General features: G+C 41.0%; 1 protein-coding gene across 17 annotated transcripts in view; it reads right to left on the bottom strand.

Moving 5' to 3' along the window:
• The window catches only part of RBFOX2 (RNA binding fox-1 homolog 2), a 326779-nt gene that overhangs the window by 146121 nt on the left and 159328 nt on the right, over nucleotides 1–21330 (bottom strand). The window contains exon 1 of one of the 17 annotated variants that reach the window (XM_066259722.1): nucleotides 18868–19034. The exons of the other annotated variants lie outside the window; for them this stretch is intronic. Within the exon in view, the coding sequence (XP_066115819.1) occupies nucleotides 18868–18882 (15 nt within the window). The 5' untranslated portion in view covers nucleotides 18883–19034. Of the gene's footprint in view, nucleotides 1–18867; nucleotides 19035–21330 lie in introns of those variants that run through there. 17 annotated transcript variants of the gene reach the window in all.

Raw genomic sequence — 21330 nt, 5'->3', positions numbered from 1 at the left:
TAGAACCTGTTAAGAGATATATTTGGAATTTGGAATTAGAATTTACAAAATGCACTTAACCAGGCGGTGGCGTAGTGGATACAGCATTGGACTGCGATGAAGAGGACCCAGGTTCAAAACACCGAGGTCGCTGGCTTGAGTGCGGGCTCATCCGGCTTGAGTGTGGGGTCGCTGGCTTGAGCATGAAATCAAAGACATGACCCCATGGTCACTGGCTTGAGGCCAAAGGTCTCTGGCTTGAAGCCCAAGGTGGTTGGCTTGAGCCCAAGGTCACTGGCTTGCACAAGGGGTCACTTGCTCTGCTGTAGTCCCCCAGGTCAAGGTACATATGAGAAAGCAATCAATGAACAACTAAGGAGACTAAGGAGCCTCACCGAAGAACTGATGCTTCTCATCTCTCTTCCTATATGTCTCTCTCTTTGTCCCTCTTTCTGTCTCTGTCACAAGAAAATTAAAAAAGAATTTATAAAATGCGTATGTTTGAGGTTCCTATGTGACAGCTTATAAGCAATTAAATGACATTCAAAGAAAGTTGCCTTTTGAGGTATATATGCTTTCAAAACCAGGAAAACAGGGAATAAAAATCTGGACAGTATGTATCAGTGAAACATCACTTACTTGGAAGGAGTGAGAGCATAACAAAGCAAAGGTCAAGGCAGGGTGAGCACTGACACACAACTAAAACTCCCAACACAAATGCAATGTGACAACTCTAGAACAAGTTTCAGACTGGTCTGAGCACTACTCAGCAAAAAACTTGCCTTAGTTTATACTCAGAGGAAGAACAGGGTTGAATTTCAATGTATTTTCACAGATGGAAAAGAAAAATCAAGAGCACATTATTTGGATTTCAAAGAGATTTTATGATGCTCTCTGACCTAAGAAAAACTATTAATGCTTTTCTTAGTTCAGTGTTTTCTCAACTGTATGGCCAGTAGCCACGGCCACCATCACAGACACCTGGCCTATGCAGGTTCTCATTAGATTCGGACAGACGGTAATGAAACAACAGAACCAAGAACTGGTGGGCCATTAGCTTTAATCCTAGCTTGCACCTGCCAGGCAAGTAAAAACACACAGTGGGCTCCAAAACCCACTCATTCAGTGCTCTCACAAAGCTACTGACTCATCGGAGTTTCCTAGAATCAAAGGTTTCTAGCTCACTAGCCTTAATTCACCTGTTTCCCATCTCCTTCTCTCTTCACGAACTGGCTTCTCCTTCAGCACTCTGCCATCTTGGCTGCTTCTCCTCTCCTCCATGTGGCCTTTCTCTGCTCTCCTCCTTGCTCTCCTCCTAGAACATAATCCCTCTTTCCCCGTAACAATGTGATCACTCCTTTTAAAACCTTTTGGTGCGAAAGCCCTCCCACAACACATAATTAACATAATCACGCCCATCCCAAGCAAGAAGGGCAACTAATATCATCACCTGGGCGATGGGCTTCCACATGGGCAGCACCATCTTTAACAAAGTGAGCATAATATATTTTATCTGCCCAACATCAACTATTAACAGATTCAAAAACTCCTGTTTAAAAAAATATACCTGACATTATTTTGTACTATCAACAAAGGTAAAGGAGGGGCAGACACATTGATAAGAGTTAATATCCAGTCTTGGGAAAGAATGACTGGAGGCTAGCTTGTGTCTATTTTCTTCAATATGGTTGACATTAGTACAGTGGATAGCTTCATTTTGCAGGAAAAGCTTCAATTATAAGATTGCAAATTAATAAGATAATTCCTCAAACGGGTTGGAAATGAACTTGCAGAAATAAATACAGAATCAGAAAGACTATGTCTACCCCCCCTAACCACAAGCATGAACTCATTAAAATAAAAAGAAAAAAAGAGGATACAGAAAAGATAGAAAAACATAAAATACTGCCCTTTCTCTACCTTATGCTCCTGCTAAAATGGCTAGAAGTCCTAACATTTGAGAGGCCTTTTGGTGTGACTCTTTAGGTCCTCCTACCTTTGACTTTTCTCAGGTCTTAACAAAAGGTTTGAGAGACACACCCTCAGGTTCATTTTTAGACTACATTCTCCTGGCAGTGTCCTTGAACTGATCTTTGCTAAGAATCCATGTCTTGCCTGACAGGGCAGTGGCGCAGATGTCACCGGCTTGAGTACAGGTTCATCTGGCTTGAGTGCGGGCTCACCAGCTTGAGCGTGGGGTCGCTGGCTTGAACATGAGATCATAGACATGACCCATAGACGCTGGCTTGAGCCTAAAGGTCACTGGCTTGAGTCCAAGGTCGCTGGCAAGGTGTCACTCACTCTGCTGGAGCCCCCCAGTCAAAGCACATATGAGAAAGCAATCAATGAATAACTAAGGTGCCCTAACAAAGAACTGATGCTTCTCATCTCTCTTTTTTCCTGTCTGTCTGTCCCTCTCTCTCTCTGTCTCTGTCAAAAAAAAAAAAAAAAAAAGAGAGAGAGAGAGAACCCATGTCTTAATGTTACCATCATCTGCCATGCAGAAAGGCTGAGAAATTTTCAAAATCATCAAGTCCTGGCAGCTTTTCTGTTTAACAGACCTTTCCTCAATGTATTTCTCTCCTGTCACACTTTACAATTAGCAGCAAGAAGAAACCAGAGGTACCTTCAATGTTTTGCTTGTAAATTTACATAGCTAGATCTCCCAGTTCATTAGGCACATTTTCTGCTTTCCATAACTACAAACAATAGCACTGCTAAATTTTCTGCCCTTTCTTCCAGTTTCCTTTCCTTTAAGCCCTCATGGCAATCTCTTCAAAAGTTCCAGATTTTACAAACAACATGTTCAAGGTACTCTCTTTCTTTCTTTCTTTCTTTCTTTCTTTCTTTCTTTCTTTCTTTCTTTCTTTCTTTCTTTCTTTCTTTCTCTTTCTTTCTTTCTTTCTCTCTCTCTCTCTCTTTCTTTCTTTCTTTTTCTTCCTTCCTTCCTTCCTTCCTTCCTTCCTTCCTTCCTTCCTTCCTTCCTTCCTTCCTTCCTTCCTTCCTTTTCTTCCTTCCTTCCTTTCTCTTTCTTTCTATCTATCTATCTATTTATTTATTACAGAGACAGAGAGTGAGTCAGAGAGAAGGATAGACAGGGACAGACAGACAGGAACAGAGAGAGATGAGAAGCATCAATCATTAATTTTTCATTGCATGTTGCAACACCTTAGTTGTTCATTGATTACTTTCTCATATGTGCCTTGACCGCGGGCCTTCAGCAGACCAAGTAACCCCTTGCTGGAGCCAGCGACCTTGGGTTCAAGCTGGTGGTGGACTTTTTGCTCAAACCAGATGAGCCCACGCTCAAGCTGGTGACCTCGGGGTCTCGAACCTAAGTCCTCTGCATCCCAGTCCGACGCTCTATCCACTGCGCCACCGCCTGGTCAGGCTCAAGGTACTCTTTCATTAACACTCTCCTCAGAGTCCACTGTCCAGTTCCAAAGTCACCCCCACATTTTAGATTTTTGCTACAGAAGCACCCCACTTCTGGTACTAAAATCTATAGATAAGCCAAGAGAGGGCAAGATAAAAGCCATAAGTAACTAAATCCTGGAAGTTGTGAAAGAACCTGACCCAGTGCCTTATATAGGAGGCACTCGGGAATATCTGTTCCTTCTCTTTTCTGACCCCAATTATTTTATAACAATCTTGAAAATTTTTCTGGTATTGGATGAAATCTGAAAACATCTAGCACTAAAACAACATGGTATTGGGCAAAAATATGACTTTTGACTTTCAATAAGTACAGGAAACTCATATGATTAGTTTATTAAAATTAAGCAAGAAAACAAAAGGATAAAAATAATTATCCAGAATTAATGAATACAGCAGAGGGGAACATACACATAATAGCAACTGTTATCCCCCAAACATATGTCCCGCTCACATTACCATCTGTTTTTAAACTGTAATATTTAGTGAGACTTTCAAACTAATCTTGGCAAAAATTATACTGCTTTTTATCTAATTGGTAACTATAAGTACAATAAACAAAATAAATAAATCATTAAGAATGTTTTCATTTAGATGTCAGTTTATCTGAGGAGTAATACTCAACAATGTGACTGTGAAGTAACATCATCCCCCATCCTACAGAAGAGACACAGAGCAGAGAGATCCTAGGACTTGTTTTAACCACAGAGCAGGTGGATGACAAAGCATGAACAGAACTATAACCAGCATATAATGTGTTACACAAAGAAACTATAAATCAGTTCCTTCTGACTTTCATGGATATGGCAACCTGGCTAAAATAGCCAGTGGTTAAAGGTTTCATCTCACACTCAGGAAAAATAACTTGACAGTTACTTTACTTTAAAGAATAAAAAGTAGGCTTTGATTCATTTTACTTCTGATTTAATGGTCTAGATTCAAATAAGCAAGTAAAACACTCTATGAGTTATTAAACAAATAAGATAGTATCGAACCTACAGATTTAAGTACTGTAGAAGCAAAACCCACTATTTTAGTTGGACACTTTGCTACACAGACAGTTCATTATATTAAGAATATTTCATTAACTTTCAACCAATATTTGTAGAATGTCTATTCTATGCTAGCCTTTTATCATAAGTACCGTATGTTATCTCATTTCATAACAGTGAAGGGTGCTGAAAAAGCATGCGTCAAGAGGAGCAGAAGCTCACATTGGAGAAGGTTCACCACCACCAAGAAGACAATGCTTAAAACCAGATCACAGGTTATAAAAGCAGAACATATTTCCAGAACCAAGAAGGGAAAGAGGTAGCTAGTGGGGGAAGACTATAACTCCTAGTATCTACTTATTAGTTACAAAAAGAAACTAAAAGACTTGAGGTGATAAGCATATGTTTCCTCTGGACAGCTGTATCACCCATCTCTGACTTTGGCACTTAAAGAGGAAGTGAGTAGCCTGACCAGGCAGTGGCACAGTGGATAGAGCATCAGACTGGGACACAGAGGACCCAGGTTCAAGACCCCGAGGTTGCCAGCTTGAGCGCAGGCTCATCTGGTTTGAGCAAAAGCTCACCAGCTTGGACCCAAGGTCGCTGGCTCCAGCAAGGGGTTACTCAGTCTGCTGAAGGCCCGCAGTCAAGGCACATACGGGAAAGCAATCGATGAACAACTAAAGTGTCTCAGTGTACAACGAAAAACTAATAATTGATGCTTCTCATCTCTCTCTGTTCCTGTCTGTCTGTCCCCGTCTATCCCTCTCTGTCTCTGTTTATTAAAAAAAAAAAAAAAAAAAGAGGAAGTGAGTATATGATCATTTCTTTTGAGGCATAGCAATTTCTAAGTGATTCAGTCTGATTATCAGTAAACAAATTGATGTTAGAGAAGAGAGAAAGTCAGGGAAGAGTGGGAAGCATCAACTCATAATAGCTGCTTGTCATACATGCCTCGACCCGGCAAGCCAAGGGTTTTGAACCGGCGACCTCGCATTCCAGGTCCACTGCACCACCACAGGTCACGCTCAGCCAACATTAAATGTCTATTTCCTGCAGCACACAAGAATACCAAGCGTCTTGGGAAATGTAGCCCATGTGTCTCCTCCCTTCACCAATATGTGTGCTTTGAAGATGTTAATTTTCTACTCTCTCAAACATACAATCTTAAAATCTATAAAAATTAATATGTTTAATTTATTACAAATTTATCCCCTAATTTATAAATTTTACAACTACAGAACTCCATATTCTGGTTTGAAACATGACAAATTATTTTTGCTTAAGGTTAAATGCCATATTAAAACAAACAGTATTAAAACATACACATCAAAACAAAGCAGCTGTCTTACACAACTGGAAGGTTCTCATCTATAAGCATTCATGCAGAGGGCTATCAACTCCACTTACAAACTTTCTTCACTTCCAAACCCTGATCCCAAGCAAGGCCTTTTTAACTTCATACCTGAACAACCACAACAGTAGTTGCTATTACTGCTCCTGTTCCCTCCCCAAATCATCCCATCAACAGAACCCAATTACAAAGCACTATTTTGAGAAAGTTAAATGTTGGTATACTGAAAAAAAAATTTTTTTTTTTTGTATTTTTTTTTTTTTTTTCTGAAGTTGGAAACTGGGAGAGACAGTCAGACAGACTCCCGCATGCGCCCGACCGGGATCCACCCTGGCACGCCCACCAGGGGCGATGCTCTGCCCACCAGGGGGCGATGCTCTGCCCCTCCGGGGGCGTTGCTTTGCCGTGACCAGAGCCACTCTAGTGCCTGGGGCAGAGGCCAAGGAGCCATCCCCAGCGCCCGGGCCATCTTTGCTCCAATGGAGCCTTGGCTGCGGGAGGGGAAGAGAGAGACAGAGAGGAAGGAGGGGGGGGTGGAGAAGCAAATGGGCGCTTCTCCTATGTGCCCTGGCCGGGAATCGAACCCGGGTCCCCCGCACGCCAGGCCGACGCTCTACCACTGAGCCAACCGGCCAGGGCCCTGAAAAAATTTTTTAAATAATTCCTACTCTCTACAAAATAATGATCTAGCTTCAACATTCAGTTTAGCCATCAAACCACTTCTTCCATTTCTTTCTCTTCCTATGAGACTGGCCTCTTCACTATTCCCCAAAGTTTCCTTCCTCCCTGAGCCTCACCCCATAAATGTGCAATCGGTGCCCACCCTTCTAGACACACAGGATATACCAGTGCCTTCCTGAAGCTTACATTCTAGAATTGGAGAAAGACAAACAAATATACAGCAAGTTCAATGGCAGCAAGAGCTATGGAGAAAAATGAAGATGGGGAAAAGGGGATGGGAAATGTTGCATAGAGGGGCAGGGCATTACCACTGATATCAGGTATTCATGATAACAATACATTTGAGTACAGATTTTATGTAAACAAGGGTCTTACTGGTATCTGGAGAAAAAGTAGGCAAGTGCTAAGGCCCTGAGGCAAGGGTGTTTGATCAGTTCAAAGAATGGCCAGGAGTACAGAAGAACCTAAATCAAGGATTTAGTCAATGAAGCAAGTCATACAGGGCCTTCCGGACCAGAGTAGGGCCATGGGATTTTTACAGTGAGTAAGGTAAAAAGCTCTGGAGAGTTTTGGGCAGAGGAATAATATAATATGACACTGAAAAGAAACACTCTGGTTGCTATGTCGAGGACAGGCTTCAGGGAGGGGGTTGTGGAAGAACAGAAGCAGGGAGGCTAGTTAGAAAATTATTATAATAATATAGGCAAGAGATAATGGTGGCCTGGGCCAGGATGAAAGCAATGGGACTCTTGAGTAGTCAAGTTTCATGTTCATTCTTGACACCATTCCTTTGTTTACGCCATTTCTCCATCTGACTGTCTCTGTTTAGTCCTGCCAGAGTCTAGCTTAAATTATACCCCCTTCAAGAAACCTTCCCCAACCAATCTCATCTTCAGTGAATTGCCCATTTTTCTGAATTCCTACTAACAAGAGCTTACTACCACTTACTGACTGGCATGTAGTCTTTGCTACAATGTATTGTTATTTATCAATTTAATTTATATGGCCTTTTACCCTTTATCTTGAGGAAAAAGAGAAAAAGTTTACAACTCTTGGTATCCTCATTGGGCTGCATAAAATAAATATTCAATAAATGTTTGATGATAACCAAACTGAATCACTTAGAAATTGCTACTCTCAAAAGAAATGATCAAGTCAGAGAGATGCCTGACGCAGCAGTCCTGAGGAAATCTCAGCCCATCACCCAGGCCCTGAAGCATCATGCGCTACCCACATGCGCTACCCCTCACAACAGCAGCTTACCTAGCCGCAACTATGTAGTTTCTCTGGAAGTGTGGTCTCTGGACCAGCAATATCAGCATCACCTGAGCCTAAAACTCTGGGGGGGGGGGGGGGGTCTCATCAATCTGTGCATTCTGAGACACCATAAATTTGGAGAACTGTTGCTCTGGCTTAAAGGTTTAAAACTAATTAACCTGTTTATCAAAGGGACTTCCGGAACAATTCCATCCTGGCTTATACCCTCATTCACCTCAATCACCATAGACATCCATCCCTTCCACATGGCTCAACCGACACAGCTCTGTATATCACTTGTCTGATCCCATCTCCTGCTCTTCCTTGTCTCCTGAGCCCTAGAAGTCATGAGCTATGCTCAGCAAACTCTTCTATAAACTTACTCTCTTTTCTGTGATGTTCCCTCTACCTTTTTACTCTAAAGCAGTGATCCCCAACCCCGGGCTGTGGACCGGTACCAGTCTTTGAGCCATTTGGTCCCGGTCCGCAGAGAAAGAAAAAATAACTTACATTATTTCCGTTTTATTTATATTTAAGTCTGAACAATGTTTTATTTTTTTAAAAACGACCAGATTTCCTCTGTTACATCCATCTAAGACTCACTCTTGATGCTTGTCTCGGTCACGTGATACATTTATCATTCCCACCCTAAAGGCCGGTCCGTGAAAATATTTTCTGACATTAAACCGGTCCGTGGCCCAAAAATGGTTGGGGACCACTGCTCTGAAGGAAACCTGGCTGACCCTGAGAATACTGCTTCTTCTGCAGTGAAAGCTTTACTCCTACTGATCACATACCTCAGCAGGGGCAAGCATCTTCCATGTTTAACTTTCCATTAACTTTTAGTGTTAGCCTTACAAATATCCTCCTTGCTGTCCAATACTACTTCCAAACCACATCTCTTCCCTCTATCCAACTGCAGATCCTTTAAAACAGGTATCACCTACCAATCTGCACAAGTCTTGGGACAGGGCTCCCTGTCTTCATTCCTTTGTTAGTCTTATCATTCTTGATGACTTCAACATCCACACAGATGACTCATCCAATACTCTAGCCTCCTAACTGTTGTCGTTTTAATGTCTTTAGTAAAGCCTATAGTTTTGGTTTTTTTTACCACTTTACCTAAACCACCCACCTAGCATCATATCCCAGCACTGCTTTAGGCGACCCCTGTGTTTTGGTCGTTCGACCGCCGCCAGGGTCGCAACCTACAGGTTGAGAACCGCTGTTCTAACTGGCAAGTTGATCACTTTTCACTCAGTGTCCTGCTCTTCATATTCTTACTTCCTTTTCCAAGCCAGCTTAAATTAGAAGACAATACTATATGTAGTCCTTTCTGAAAATCTTATTTCCCTTGTCTGTTTTTCTCTAGTCTAACTTATTAGGTAAAATCTCAACTCCTGGTTAAATCCAACTATCTACTTATTCCTGTCTTGAGTCTAAACAAAAGATTGGCCCTGGCTGGTTGGCTCAGTGGTAGAGTGTCGGCCTGGCATGTGGAAGTCCGGGTTCGATTTCCAGCCAGGGCACACAGAAGAAACACCCATCTGCTTCTCCACCCTTCCCCCTCTCCTTCCTCTCTGTCTCTCTCTTCCCCTCCTGCAGCCAAGGCTCCATTGGAGCAAAGTTGGCCTGGGTGCTGAGGATGGCTCCATGGCCTCTACCTCAGGCATTAGAATGGCTCCAGTTGCAACGTAGCAATGCCCCAGATGGGCAGAGCATTGCCCCCTAGCAGGCTTGCTGGGTGGATCCCAGTTGGGCACATGCAGTAGTCTGTCTCTCTGCCTTCCTGCTTCTCACTTCAGAAAAATACAGGAAAAATAAATAAACAAACATCTGACTAGATAGCCTGGTTAGTTAGAGCACCATCCATAAGCATAGAGGTTATAGGTTCAATCCCCAGTCAGGGCACATACAGAAACAGATCAATGTTTCTCTCTCTCACTAAAATCAATAAATAAGAACTAGTAAAAAATAAACAGAAGCTGGATAAAAATCATGTAACTGGCTTCACGTTACATCATGTAACTGGATCACCACTCGCATCACGTTTGGGACCACAGATCTTAAGCCTACTACACCTCTCTAGTAAGTTGACTCCCTTTTTATTTTTCTTTCCCAATGAGAGGAGGAGATAGAGAAACAGACTCCTGTATGTGCTCCGACCAGGATCCAGCCAGCAACCCCTATCTGGGGCCAATGCTCTGCCCACCTGGGGCATGCTCATAAACAAGCTATTTTCAGCACCTGAGGTGGAGGATCCATGAAGCCATCCTCAGTGCCTGGGGCCATTGCACTCAAACCAATGGAGCCACAGCTGAAGGAAGGGAAGAGTGGGGGGAGGGGCAAAGGAGAGGGGTGGAGAAGCAGATGGTTGTTTCCCCTGTGTGTCCTAACTGAGAATCAAACCCAGGACATCTGCACATCAGGCCAACACTCTACCACTGATCTAACCAGCCAGGGTCCACTCCCATTTTTTGAGATGACTGTTCCAATACCTTGTCCTCTCTCCTCATATCTGCAATACTTTCTTACTCCCTACATGTCTAGTTCAGCTATGTTCATCTTGTATGTTATAAAGAAAGCAGACACAATCAGAGGACTCACTCTTCTCCCTGAAACCAATGATACCAGTCTACGTGGCTCTAACCCCACCACATGTTCCTTCCTATTAAAAAGAAAAAGGTGAACCTGGCCCTATCTAAGGCTAATCTCGGTGCTGGATATCATATTCTGCTCCTCCAATTAGCCTCCTTTTCAGCATCCTCAATTTCTTCCCCTCTACTAGATCTTTCCTACTGACTGACATAAAAACATGCCTTAATAACACCTGTTTCAATAATCCTCCTTTGAACACACATGCCCATCCAGTTACTATCCCAATTCTTTACTCCACTCCACAACTAAACAATATTCACTGTCTCATCCTCAGCTACAAATTAACAACTCAAACCATTCCAATTGGCTGTTTATCCCCACCACTGAAAGTGAAATAGTTTTTAACAAGTTCACCAATGACCAAAATCCTACCAAGGCCATTGGCCCATTAGTTGGTCTTCAATTATGCAAACCCAGCATGTTCTTCTCCACTCTGTAATATCACACACTTGCCTTGTTTCCCTCCTACCCTACCAAATTCTAAATATGCTTCAGACTCCACTGAAATGCCTCAGTCCTATTCTCTAGTCACATTTTCTCTCAAGGCTTTAAATATGTTTCTGATGAATCTCAACCTTACAATCTCTAGTTCACATTTCTCTTCTGAACTCTACTCATATCAAATTGCCAATGAACTTCACCACCCAGATGTCTAATAGTTCAAATTTTAACACATCCAAACCATAAATATTGTTTTTCTGTGTAATCTCTGTTCTGCTATAAGGAGATGTCCCACCACCCTAATTCCTCAAGCCAAAAGCTAAATAACTCACCTCACCACACACACAGCCCTCTCAGTACTATCAAATTGCCCTCCCAAGTCTAAGCCATCGCCTCTTGCTTAGATATAGCAACAGCTTCCTGACCTATCACTTTTCCTAAAGAATATAATTCTCCTACTTAAATCTCCCAAAACTATTCCATTTTAACCAGAACAAACTTCAGATTGACACCGTGGGGAATGATCTGACCTTCATTCACTACATCTTCAGTCTTGTCTTTCTCGTTCCTTTTGTTCTCTGCACTCCAACCACACCATCCTTCTTTTTAAATACCCCAAACAGAGTCCCATCTGAAGGCTGTATTTGTTACTCCTGCCTATAATGCTTTCCTTCCCTATTTTGGCAAGACTGTGTTTCTTATCATTTTTCTTTTCTCAGTTAAAAAACACAAAATATGGAAAAGAACTGTCTCATTCATGCTCTTTTTCCCAACCTTTTAGGAAGTGACCAGCACATAATAGTCATCAATAAATGTGTTAATTGCTTGAGTCTCTGATTATTAATATATAAAATGATTTGTTTAGCCCCTTTCAGTTTTTTGAGCTTTTAAAATATGCATAGGCCTTGGTCGGCTGGCTCAGTGGTAGAGCATTGGCCCAGTCTATGGATGTCCCAGGTTCAATTCCCAGTCAGGGCACGCAGGAAAAGTGCCCATCTGCTTCTCCACCTCTCCCCCTCACACATCTCTCTTTCTCTCTCTTCCCCTCCTGCAGGTATGACTCAATTGGAGCGAGTTGGCCCCAGGCGCTGAAGATGGCTCCATGGCCTCTGCCTCTGGCATTAAGAAGAGCTCAGTTGCTGAGCAATGGAGCAACATCCCAGATGGGCAAAGAATCACCTCCTAATGGGCTTTGCCCAGTGGATCCTGGTTGGGGCGCACGCAGGAATCTATCTGCCTCCCCTCCTAGCATTGAATTAAAAATAAATAAAATATACATCAAACCAATTTCACCCAAAGCATAAAAATAAATTTTGTAATAGTAATAGTAGCCTTGTGTTATCTTTCGAATGTATAAAACTGATCATACATGATCCTGCTTAAAATCTATCATTGGCTCCTTACTGGAATAAACAAACAAATACCTTAAACTGTTCAAATAACCTGGCCTCTGAATTTTAAATTTTTATCCACCACTATTCCACTCATCCCACACACATAAGCCACATGGGATTATATATGGTTCCTGAACATACATACTTTTTAACCAATCTATTCATTTTTGAAAAATATTGACCCTTTCTACACCTACCACTATGCTTGTCTACCTCCTCTTCTGCAAAGACTTCCTGAACTCCTAAATGCTGTTAGCTCGCCTGTCCTCTATCTGCTCTGAAAGCTCTCCAACTAAATGGGAGAGTTCTACCTACTCCAAGAGCCAATCCCATTTTCTCAAAATATAAGAGCAATTATCTCTTATATAGTCTACTTGTTCTCATATGGATTTATTCAATTAGCTTTTGGACACGAACAAGTCTCTTTCTATTAAAATAAAACAAATAAACCTTTCTCTGTTTCTCATACTCTTCTAGCTACCTTCCACATTCCTTCAGAGTCAAACTTTTCTAACTATTGTTTATACCCACTAATTCGATCCCTATTCACTCACACACACACCCTGAATTCCTTGACAGACTCCACTCTCAGGTTTCTGCCCTCATTAGTCCATAGTAACAACCCTTGCAAAGGTCATCAATGACCTCCATGTTGGTAAGCCCATATTTCAGTTCTCTCTTCCTGCCACTATTTTATCTTAACTTCCTGGTTTTCTTCCTAAAAGACAAGTTCTCTGGAACCTCATTCCCTGCCTCCTTTGAAGGTTCATCTCCTCTACCAGACATTGACTTCTCTCCTTGCTCTACTTTTTCTCCCAAAAGACCATTCTCCTCTTACGTGACGATCATACCTGCCTATAGCTTCAATTACTATTGCCTGCATATTTCTCACAAATTTATAGCTCAAGCCTCTATCCTTCCTTATATTTTCAGACTTAGGTAGCCAACTATCTGCAGTATTTCCCCTTGAACATCTCAAAGCTACCCAAAAATACTAAATCCAAAATCAAACTCATGATCCCTTTCATCTTTATTCAAAAACAAAACAAAAAACACCCCACAACCCATGGTCGTATTCTGTCCATTTTACCTTCTAAACATCTCTCTTCTTCCAAATTATGACAGTATCTTATCAGTTTCACCTTATAAATATCTGTCATACAGTTCAAGTTCTCTCTAGCACATGTTGTCATTATCATTATCATTCTGTCACTTAGACTATTACACGACAAACGACTTAACTTCTCTACATTCTTATTACCTCTAAAAAAACATATAATTATAAACTCCACTTCAGCCTACTCCAATCTTACTTAAGATCTTTTAATAGCTTTTCACTGCCAAGTATCTATTCACAGAATCTGGCCTCCAATGTTATCTTAACTAAAGTGTTCCTACATTTTGTGATAACTCAATTTTCTACTAAGTCTATTAATTCTAGTTCTCTAAACACCTAGAACAATTAGAATGGCAAAATAGTGATAGTGAGCATTAAAAGATCAATCCGACTGTAACTGAATAATAGCTGTTGTTATCACTACTTTATATATTGCTTAGTACAAAATGCTTCCAAAACACTTGAACATAGATTATCTCAATAATCTGTTAGGTATTATTAGTCCTATTATGAAAATTTGAAAACTGTGCCTGACCAGGCGGTGGCGCAGTGGACAGAGCATTGGCGTGGGACACTGAGGACCCAGGTTCAAAACCCCAAGGTCGCTAGCTTGAGCATAGGATCATTAGACATGTCCCCATGGTCACTGGCTTGACCCCATGGTTGCTGGATTGAGCCCAAAGGTGGCTGGCTTGAAGCCCAAGGTTGCTGGCTTGAGTGAGGGATCACTGACTCAGCTGTAGCCCCCCAGTCAAGGCATGTATGAGAAAGCAATCAGTGAACAACTAAAGTGCCGCAACTATGAGTTGATCTTCTCATCTCTCTCCTTTCCTGTCTGTTGTCCTAGTCTCTCTCTCTCGCTATTTAAAAAAAAAAAGATTAGAAAACAAATGTTAAAAGGGTCATACACTGACAAATGGTACCACCAAGACCAAAAACTATGTCTTCTGATTCACAGTCCATGATTTCCATGTTTTACAATAAAATCATTAGTTATTACTTTATTTCTAAAATGGCTGATATGCAGTTTTCTAAGATTACTCCATTTAATGTTCTCCCAAGAACTATCATATCATATCCTTTTCCCAATCTGGAAAATCAAAGTATATACAGTTTAGTAACTTGTCTCAAGTTATTAATGGATATGGAAACAGAATTCATATTACCTTACTTTCATTTCTTTACTCTGCCTGTAGCACGCTGAATGGTAACAATGATAAACCTAACACTATTGAACAAAGAAAAGTGTAATGTGATAAGTTCTGAGGCCAGACAGACCAGGGTTCAAATCCTACCTCTGCCAATTCTAGATTGTGTGACTGCAGCAAGTGACTGAAGTTTCTGCTTTCTCATCTGTAAAAGAAGATAACAGCTAACTTCCAGGTGTGCTGATGACTAAGTAAGGTATAGAATAGGACTAACCTATGTTATCACTAAATATGACAGGCTTAAAGTAAACAAAACAAAGACATTAGCTTCTCTCCAAAGAGGACAGTGTGGACAGAAATAAGAGTCACAGAATAAAAAAAAAAAGGGGGGGGGGTGATACTGAGTTTCCAGCTCTGCCATTACTGTCATGCTCTCTTTTACTCTCTCTCCTCATTTGTACAACAGAGATAACGATACTAGATCTTAGCACTGCTGTGAGGATGAAATAAGATAACGTATAAAAGCACTTTCTTAATTGAACAGCATCAAAAAAAATCATTATTATCTGTGTATATACGCTCTCTATCACTGTGTTATAAACTCCTTAAGAACATGAGATATCTTAAATCATCTTTGTATATGTAACAGCTGGTAGCACAATCTTCTGCCCATTATAGGCACTCATCAAATATTGGCTGAACTAATTTATTATGAATACAGGATTGCTTGGCCTGAGATGGCACAGTGGATACAGTATCGACCTGGAATGCTGAGGTTGTGGGTTCAAAACTCTGGGTTTTCCTGGTCAAGGTACATATGACAAGCAACAGGCAGGCAATGAACAATTAAAATGAAGCAATTATGAGTTGATACTTCTTGTTCCCCTCACCTGTCTCTGTAAATCTTAAATAAAACCTTTAATAAAATTGCCTGGCCTGTGGTGGCACAGTGGATAGAGCATCAACCTGGAATGCTGAGGTCACTGGTTGGAAACCCTGGGCTTGCCTGGTCAAGGCACATAGGAGAAGCAATCAATGAACAACTAAAGTGAAGCAGCTATATCTTGTTCCCTCCCTCCCTCTTTTTCTCTTTCTAAATAATAAATAAAATATATTTTTAAATAAATAAATTTTTAAAAAATCTTTATAATAAAATTAAATCTTTAAAATAAAAAGCTTTATAAAACAGGATTAAACTATGATAAAAACAATTCAAAATGAAATCCAGAAGTTCATATACACAGACTAAAAGTAAAGACAGCCCAGTCCCAATTTGCTAAAATCAACCCAGACAAGGAGAACATATCGGGTCTTCTGGGAATGTAAATAAGTGGCCTGTAATTTTATTTTACTGGGTATACACTATATAATCATCAAACAAGTAAGTTCTCTCAGTACAGCAGTGATGTCTGTTTCCCTCCCCCTTCCACACTTCCTCTCTGTTTTGGACAATGAAGAGAAGAGACTAACTGACATAATAAATGCTTAAATAAGTAGTATTGCACCCCTCCAAGAAAAAGTTTAGGAAAAAAACAATAGGATGTTCTCCATCAGGAGGCAACTTTAATGAGGGTTCTCTAGTTGCAAGTACTTAAAATACTGATTAAAAGGAGACAGTTCACATAAAACTAGTTTTGTTTATCTAAGTCCTCCTTACAGGAATTCAAAGACATCCTTACACCAGAGAAAACACTCTGGGGTAGTGAGCAGTCTGTCTATGTGTCTATGCAAATACTCAAAGCACAATGTGGGCCTGCCTCAGTTCCTCACTGAGCACCTGTGTGCCATCCCTCCGTTAAGGATGTTTCACAGATCATCTCAGAGCCTCACAATAACCCTGTGTGGTAGGCCTTGTTTTCCCTACGTGATAAATGAAGGAACTGAGGTGCAGAGAGGTTAAGTATTGTAATTTGTTCACAGCCCCACAAGTGGAAATGACAGGGGTGCAGTTTAGATCTAGGCAAGTCTCTAAAAACCATATTCTTTGCACTATACCACGCTTCCCACTTGTGCTACCAAATTCACTAAAAGAAGGGTGACTTGATAGGAGAGTGGGGAGAAGATCTGGCAAAGAGGCATATACAGAACACAAGATGGCATTCCATCTCAGAGTTCTAGATACACAGGTGCAGATAACGACACAAACTAAAATGCTTGGATGAGCTATAACTTTTTCTCTTCACCTCTACAGGTTCTAAAAACTGTCCACACCACTCAGAGGTATTGACAACTCAACACAGTTCAGTAATTTTTCTAGAATACTCAGAAACAGTACCTTTAACTCACTGCTGGTACCAAACAAACAGGCAATGGAGGCGATATATGTTCACAGCTTGCTCATGTTTTCCAGAACCCAAACATTCTTGCACAACTGAGTGCTTTTCTGGCATATGTACTGCTATACAAAATGCACTTCACAGAATTTTAGAATTAGAAGAGGTTCTATTAGCTTCTGGATGTGGAAACTGAGGCTCAGAACAGTTAAATAACTGCTCAGTGTAACTTGGTTGGGCACTGGCCCAGACAAACTCTGATCTATTCCTTGTCCAGTAAGTTTCTCCATAGCACCTAGATGTCCTTCTTATATCTGGGTGTTATGCAGTTATGGCTCCTTCTGGACATTTTCACTGAATTCAACAAATGTGTGGGGCACTGGGCTAGATGATACAGATAGTAAAAAGACAGAACTAACACACATTTGCCCTCTAGACAGTGCTACCCAAACGTGCAGTTGTCTTAGCAAACATAGAGAATGGTAATATTTGTATAGCACAAAGTGGCAAACAAACTAGAATACACATGGTCCAACTGATCAGGGGACTCCCAGGCCCCACCTGGCTGCTGCTCCAAGGGTTGAGGGGACTAGTCATCTTGGCATACATGTATCTCAACTCAACATGTGGAACTTTGACTGGGAAGCTCTGTTCTAGGGCTAATAAGTGAAGGGGACTGAAACAAATTTACAAATAACTGTAATATAAGCACAAAGGAAGTAACTGAGGAGACTGTCACGGTATGCTTTCATCAAACATAAATGAGTGGAAATAAAATTAATTCAACTTGCTTCCTTTCATAATTCCTCTTCCAAACAAATCTAAAGACAAAATACCCCTTCTTCTGGTCAACAGATAGCTGATCAGTCCCACCAACAAGGATACAAAGACCCTAGACACAAATGCCTAGTTCAAAGAACATGAAAAGTACTTAAAGCACATAGCATAACAGAAAAGTTCTTTAACTTCTGACAAATGTTACAAAAATCAATAAAGGAGAGGAAATTACACTTCAAAGTCATATTCAAATATAAAGTGAAGAAGGAAAAACCCTCCCCCCCACATACACACACCCGCTGTGACCAAGCACTATCTCCATAAACCTAGTTAAAATTCTGCCTTCTGATATTTATAAATTTAGGCGGCCTGAGCCAAGTAGGTTTCTGCAATTCCAGATATCTAGGTTGAAAGGCAAAGGGCAAAGTGAAACTTTAAAAAGTTGGCTAGTAGCCAAGGGCATCACATCCAGGAGGCTCCCTTAGCAACACACAACAGCTGTCTGTTCAAGAGAGGATACCACCATCTTTGCAAGAAACTATGGATGTTCTTGTTTTCACAACTAAAAGCAGAGTTTCTTCCCCCACCCGTATTATATATTTTCCCTGTTATTCTCCTAAAAGTTACAATTCATAATTGAAAAACCTATCCAATCCCCAGTATGTTTCCCTCCAACCCAAATTACAATGCCATAGTTAACAATAAATTAAAATAATGTAAGGTATTAAGTTCTTGGCAAATATAAAATGTTTTTAAATGTCTGGTTATTAATTACTATTCTAGCTGCTATAGGTTTGGTTTCTAACTATGGGCAAATCACTCTTTGTAACTTAATTACTTCCCTCATAAAATTTTAATAACAAGAGTGACCTACTTCACAAGACTATTGTGAAGGATAATAAAAATGATTAGATAAAAACTTATCCTTATTAAGAATTATGTCACCTATGGGCTTTCAATATCTAAAGAGACAGTTTGATTATCAGTCAGTGCCCCACAAAAACCACAAGTAGATCCTCACAGGAAGACTGCAGCTGCTCAAAGGCCCAGCTCGTTTCACCTGCCCAATCTGCCTTCTCTGAACCTACCAGCTAGCCCAGAGGATGGCAGTGAACCGGGATCTCACCCTTACGCCTAAAACTAATAAGATAAACAACATTTTAAAACACACACACACACACAAACATACACACACAATGTCACAATCACTGCTACATTTTAAAAACCTAACACCTGTGAGTATAAAGGACGTGGCAGTCTGTGCTCTGCGGGAAAGGCCATTTGTGCAAGAGCACAATCCCGCAGCTTTCCACTCCTTATATGAGCAAGTGCAACCCTCACCCATAGCACTCTGTACTCACCCAGAGGTACATCATGTCAGATCAAGCTGCTCAAACTCAGTGGTCAGTTGATCCTTGACTGCAAAAAGACACTTTCAGTAGAAAAGGAAGTGCCAGAATGAGAGACTAGGGTTCGGAGAGGGGAGAAATCCCCCCCCAAAAATCACTTGAGTTTAAAAAAACACCCGGTCTCCTCCCCCTCCTCCCTCCTCTCCAGCTGACTGTTCTGTTGTTCTCTCTTCTCCCTCTCACCCCCCCCCACCTCTCTCTCTCTCTCTCTCTCTCTCTGGGAGCTCCCAGCCCCGTGTGTTTGACTGGAGTGTACAGCACACTCTATTTGCCTTCAGGGAATCTCTCTCTCTCTCTCTCTCTCTCTCCCTCTCTCTCTCTTTCTCTCTCTCTGTCATTCTACTTCTAGAAACACAATCATTACTCACAGAAATTATTGCAAAAGCAGGGATGGGTGGGGTTAGTAATAAACCACCAGCACCAGTTTCTGGTGCTAGAGATGAACTAGTTTAAGATGGGTTCTTTAAACATAAATGAAGCAATCAAAAAACTCTGACCTCCAAGATCAAGGGGAATGAGCCAAGCTTCCCCTCTGTCCCAATTCTTTTAGAGCCCCTTGCAGAAGCCAAGCATGAACACAGAACCTGCTCAGCACCGCATCCCCACATCGAAATGCTGGCCTATGTCACTACTCTTCATAAACTTTCACCACTAATAATTCTGAATCTTAGATGATTTTAAAACATAGGAAAAAAACTAAACTGGAATAAGTTTTTATCTTTTTTCTTATTGCCTCCCTAGTTCAGATCAACAGAGTCCCTTCTGAAAGGAGAAAGAATAAGGGTTTCAGAATCAAGTGGGTTTTGAGCCCCTACCATGCTGCAGATTCTTTACTAAGAATGGTGATAGAGCAAGACACAAAAAGCCTGGGTTTGCAATCTGGGTCTCCAATCATCATGGCTGGCCTCGGGAAAGTTATTAACCTGCCTAAGCCTCTGTTTCCTCAACCAATAACCAGGTACAATACTCCTTTTGAAGTTGTGATGACATGACTATGTAAACTATCTGCCATGTTCCTGGTGTCTTTTTGCAGTCAAGGATCAACTGACCACTGAGTTTCTAATTCAGGTCAGTTCAAACATTTAGTAAGTGCCTTCTATATGCAAGGCATATATTTATCCATTATGTTCAATGCTGAACATCAAATCATCTGTTTTTTATTATCATAGTGCTTTTTATTCAGAAAATAGCTGACTTCTCATATGCCAATGCTCCTTCCTTACCTGTCTACCCATTTCTCCATGTTCAAATCCAAAAGCTCAGCCCAGCTGTAACTGAGCTCTCCCTCCTCTGTGAGACTGGTATCGATGTCAAGACGATCACCACCCTCCCAATTTCGACTACAGATATTCCTGTGCCCACCAATCTTGTCTCCTTTATCCATATCATTCAGGGTACAGTTCATTGATTTTTGGCCATGGAGTCTTTAGCATAGTGCCAAGTGCACAGTAAGTGCATAATATGTTCTCAAAGGGTGTTTTGAGGAGTATTTCACTCCTTAAACTCATTAAACTTAAAACAAAAACATGAGTCCTACCACCTTTCAGCTGCCTCAGGGTTCCATTTCCCTCAGACACGTTGAAACAGCTCTCTCCTGTTTATAAAATCTCCAAGTAAGGTCTGCGAGTCTCACATTCAAGGCAGGCCCTGCACAGGTGGTACCTTCACTCTCCGGTTTGAGTTATCTGCTGGGTGAAGTTTCTTTTTCTCTTAGGATAGAAGTCAAGACACTTCTCCTTTTCTTATGCACTAAGATGTGCCTTTCTCTCCTTCCACCTTCAACTCCCGACTATTTAAACCTGGAGAGGTGGGGCAAGTATTCTCAGCCTCACCCAAACCTTTTCTTTTTTTTTTTTTCTTTTTTATTGTGCAGAACCTCTCTGCTTCCTCTGAAGGCAGAATTACCTCATTCCCAGTACAAAAGAACTTAGGAGGCAGTCTTTTTTAATGAAAAAACAAATCTTGACTTTCTATCAGCTGTCACTTATATATACCTGTCCTCTCTAGCCTCCTAGCCCATGTCCTACATCTTATGTCACCAGATCTCCCTATACCACATTCTAAATAACTGCATTATATCACACTAAGAGATAGTCTTTTCAAGCTCTTTGAAGACACAAAATTGTTAATATTCATTCTTAAGCAAGGATCAAAAATCAAATACAATACAATTTCACATATGCCACATGTGGTCTGATCTTCTAATCGAGTTTAGGATAAGATAAGGATACTCCTGCTTTCCTGTAGCAGTGTAGGGGAAAAAAAATAGAGTAGAAAGGAGCCTCAAAATGAAATGAGAAAAACTGAAATGTCATAAAAACTCTTGACAGCTACCTCCAAAGCTCCCATGTGTATGACCATTATAAATGTCTTTGGAACCACAGGAAGAGTTTATAAATTCCTACTCTAAATGCA

Source organism: Saccopteryx bilineata, chromosome 1 (assembly GCF_036850765.1).
Source record: "Saccopteryx bilineata isolate mSacBil1 chromosome 1, mSacBil1_pri_phased_curated, whole genome shotgun sequence".
Classification (NCBI taxonomy): domain Eukaryota; kingdom Metazoa; phylum Chordata; class Mammalia; order Chiroptera; family Emballonuridae; genus Saccopteryx; species Saccopteryx bilineata.
Note: the sequence above shows the minus strand (reverse complement) of the source record. Positions and strands in the feature narration are given on the sequence as shown.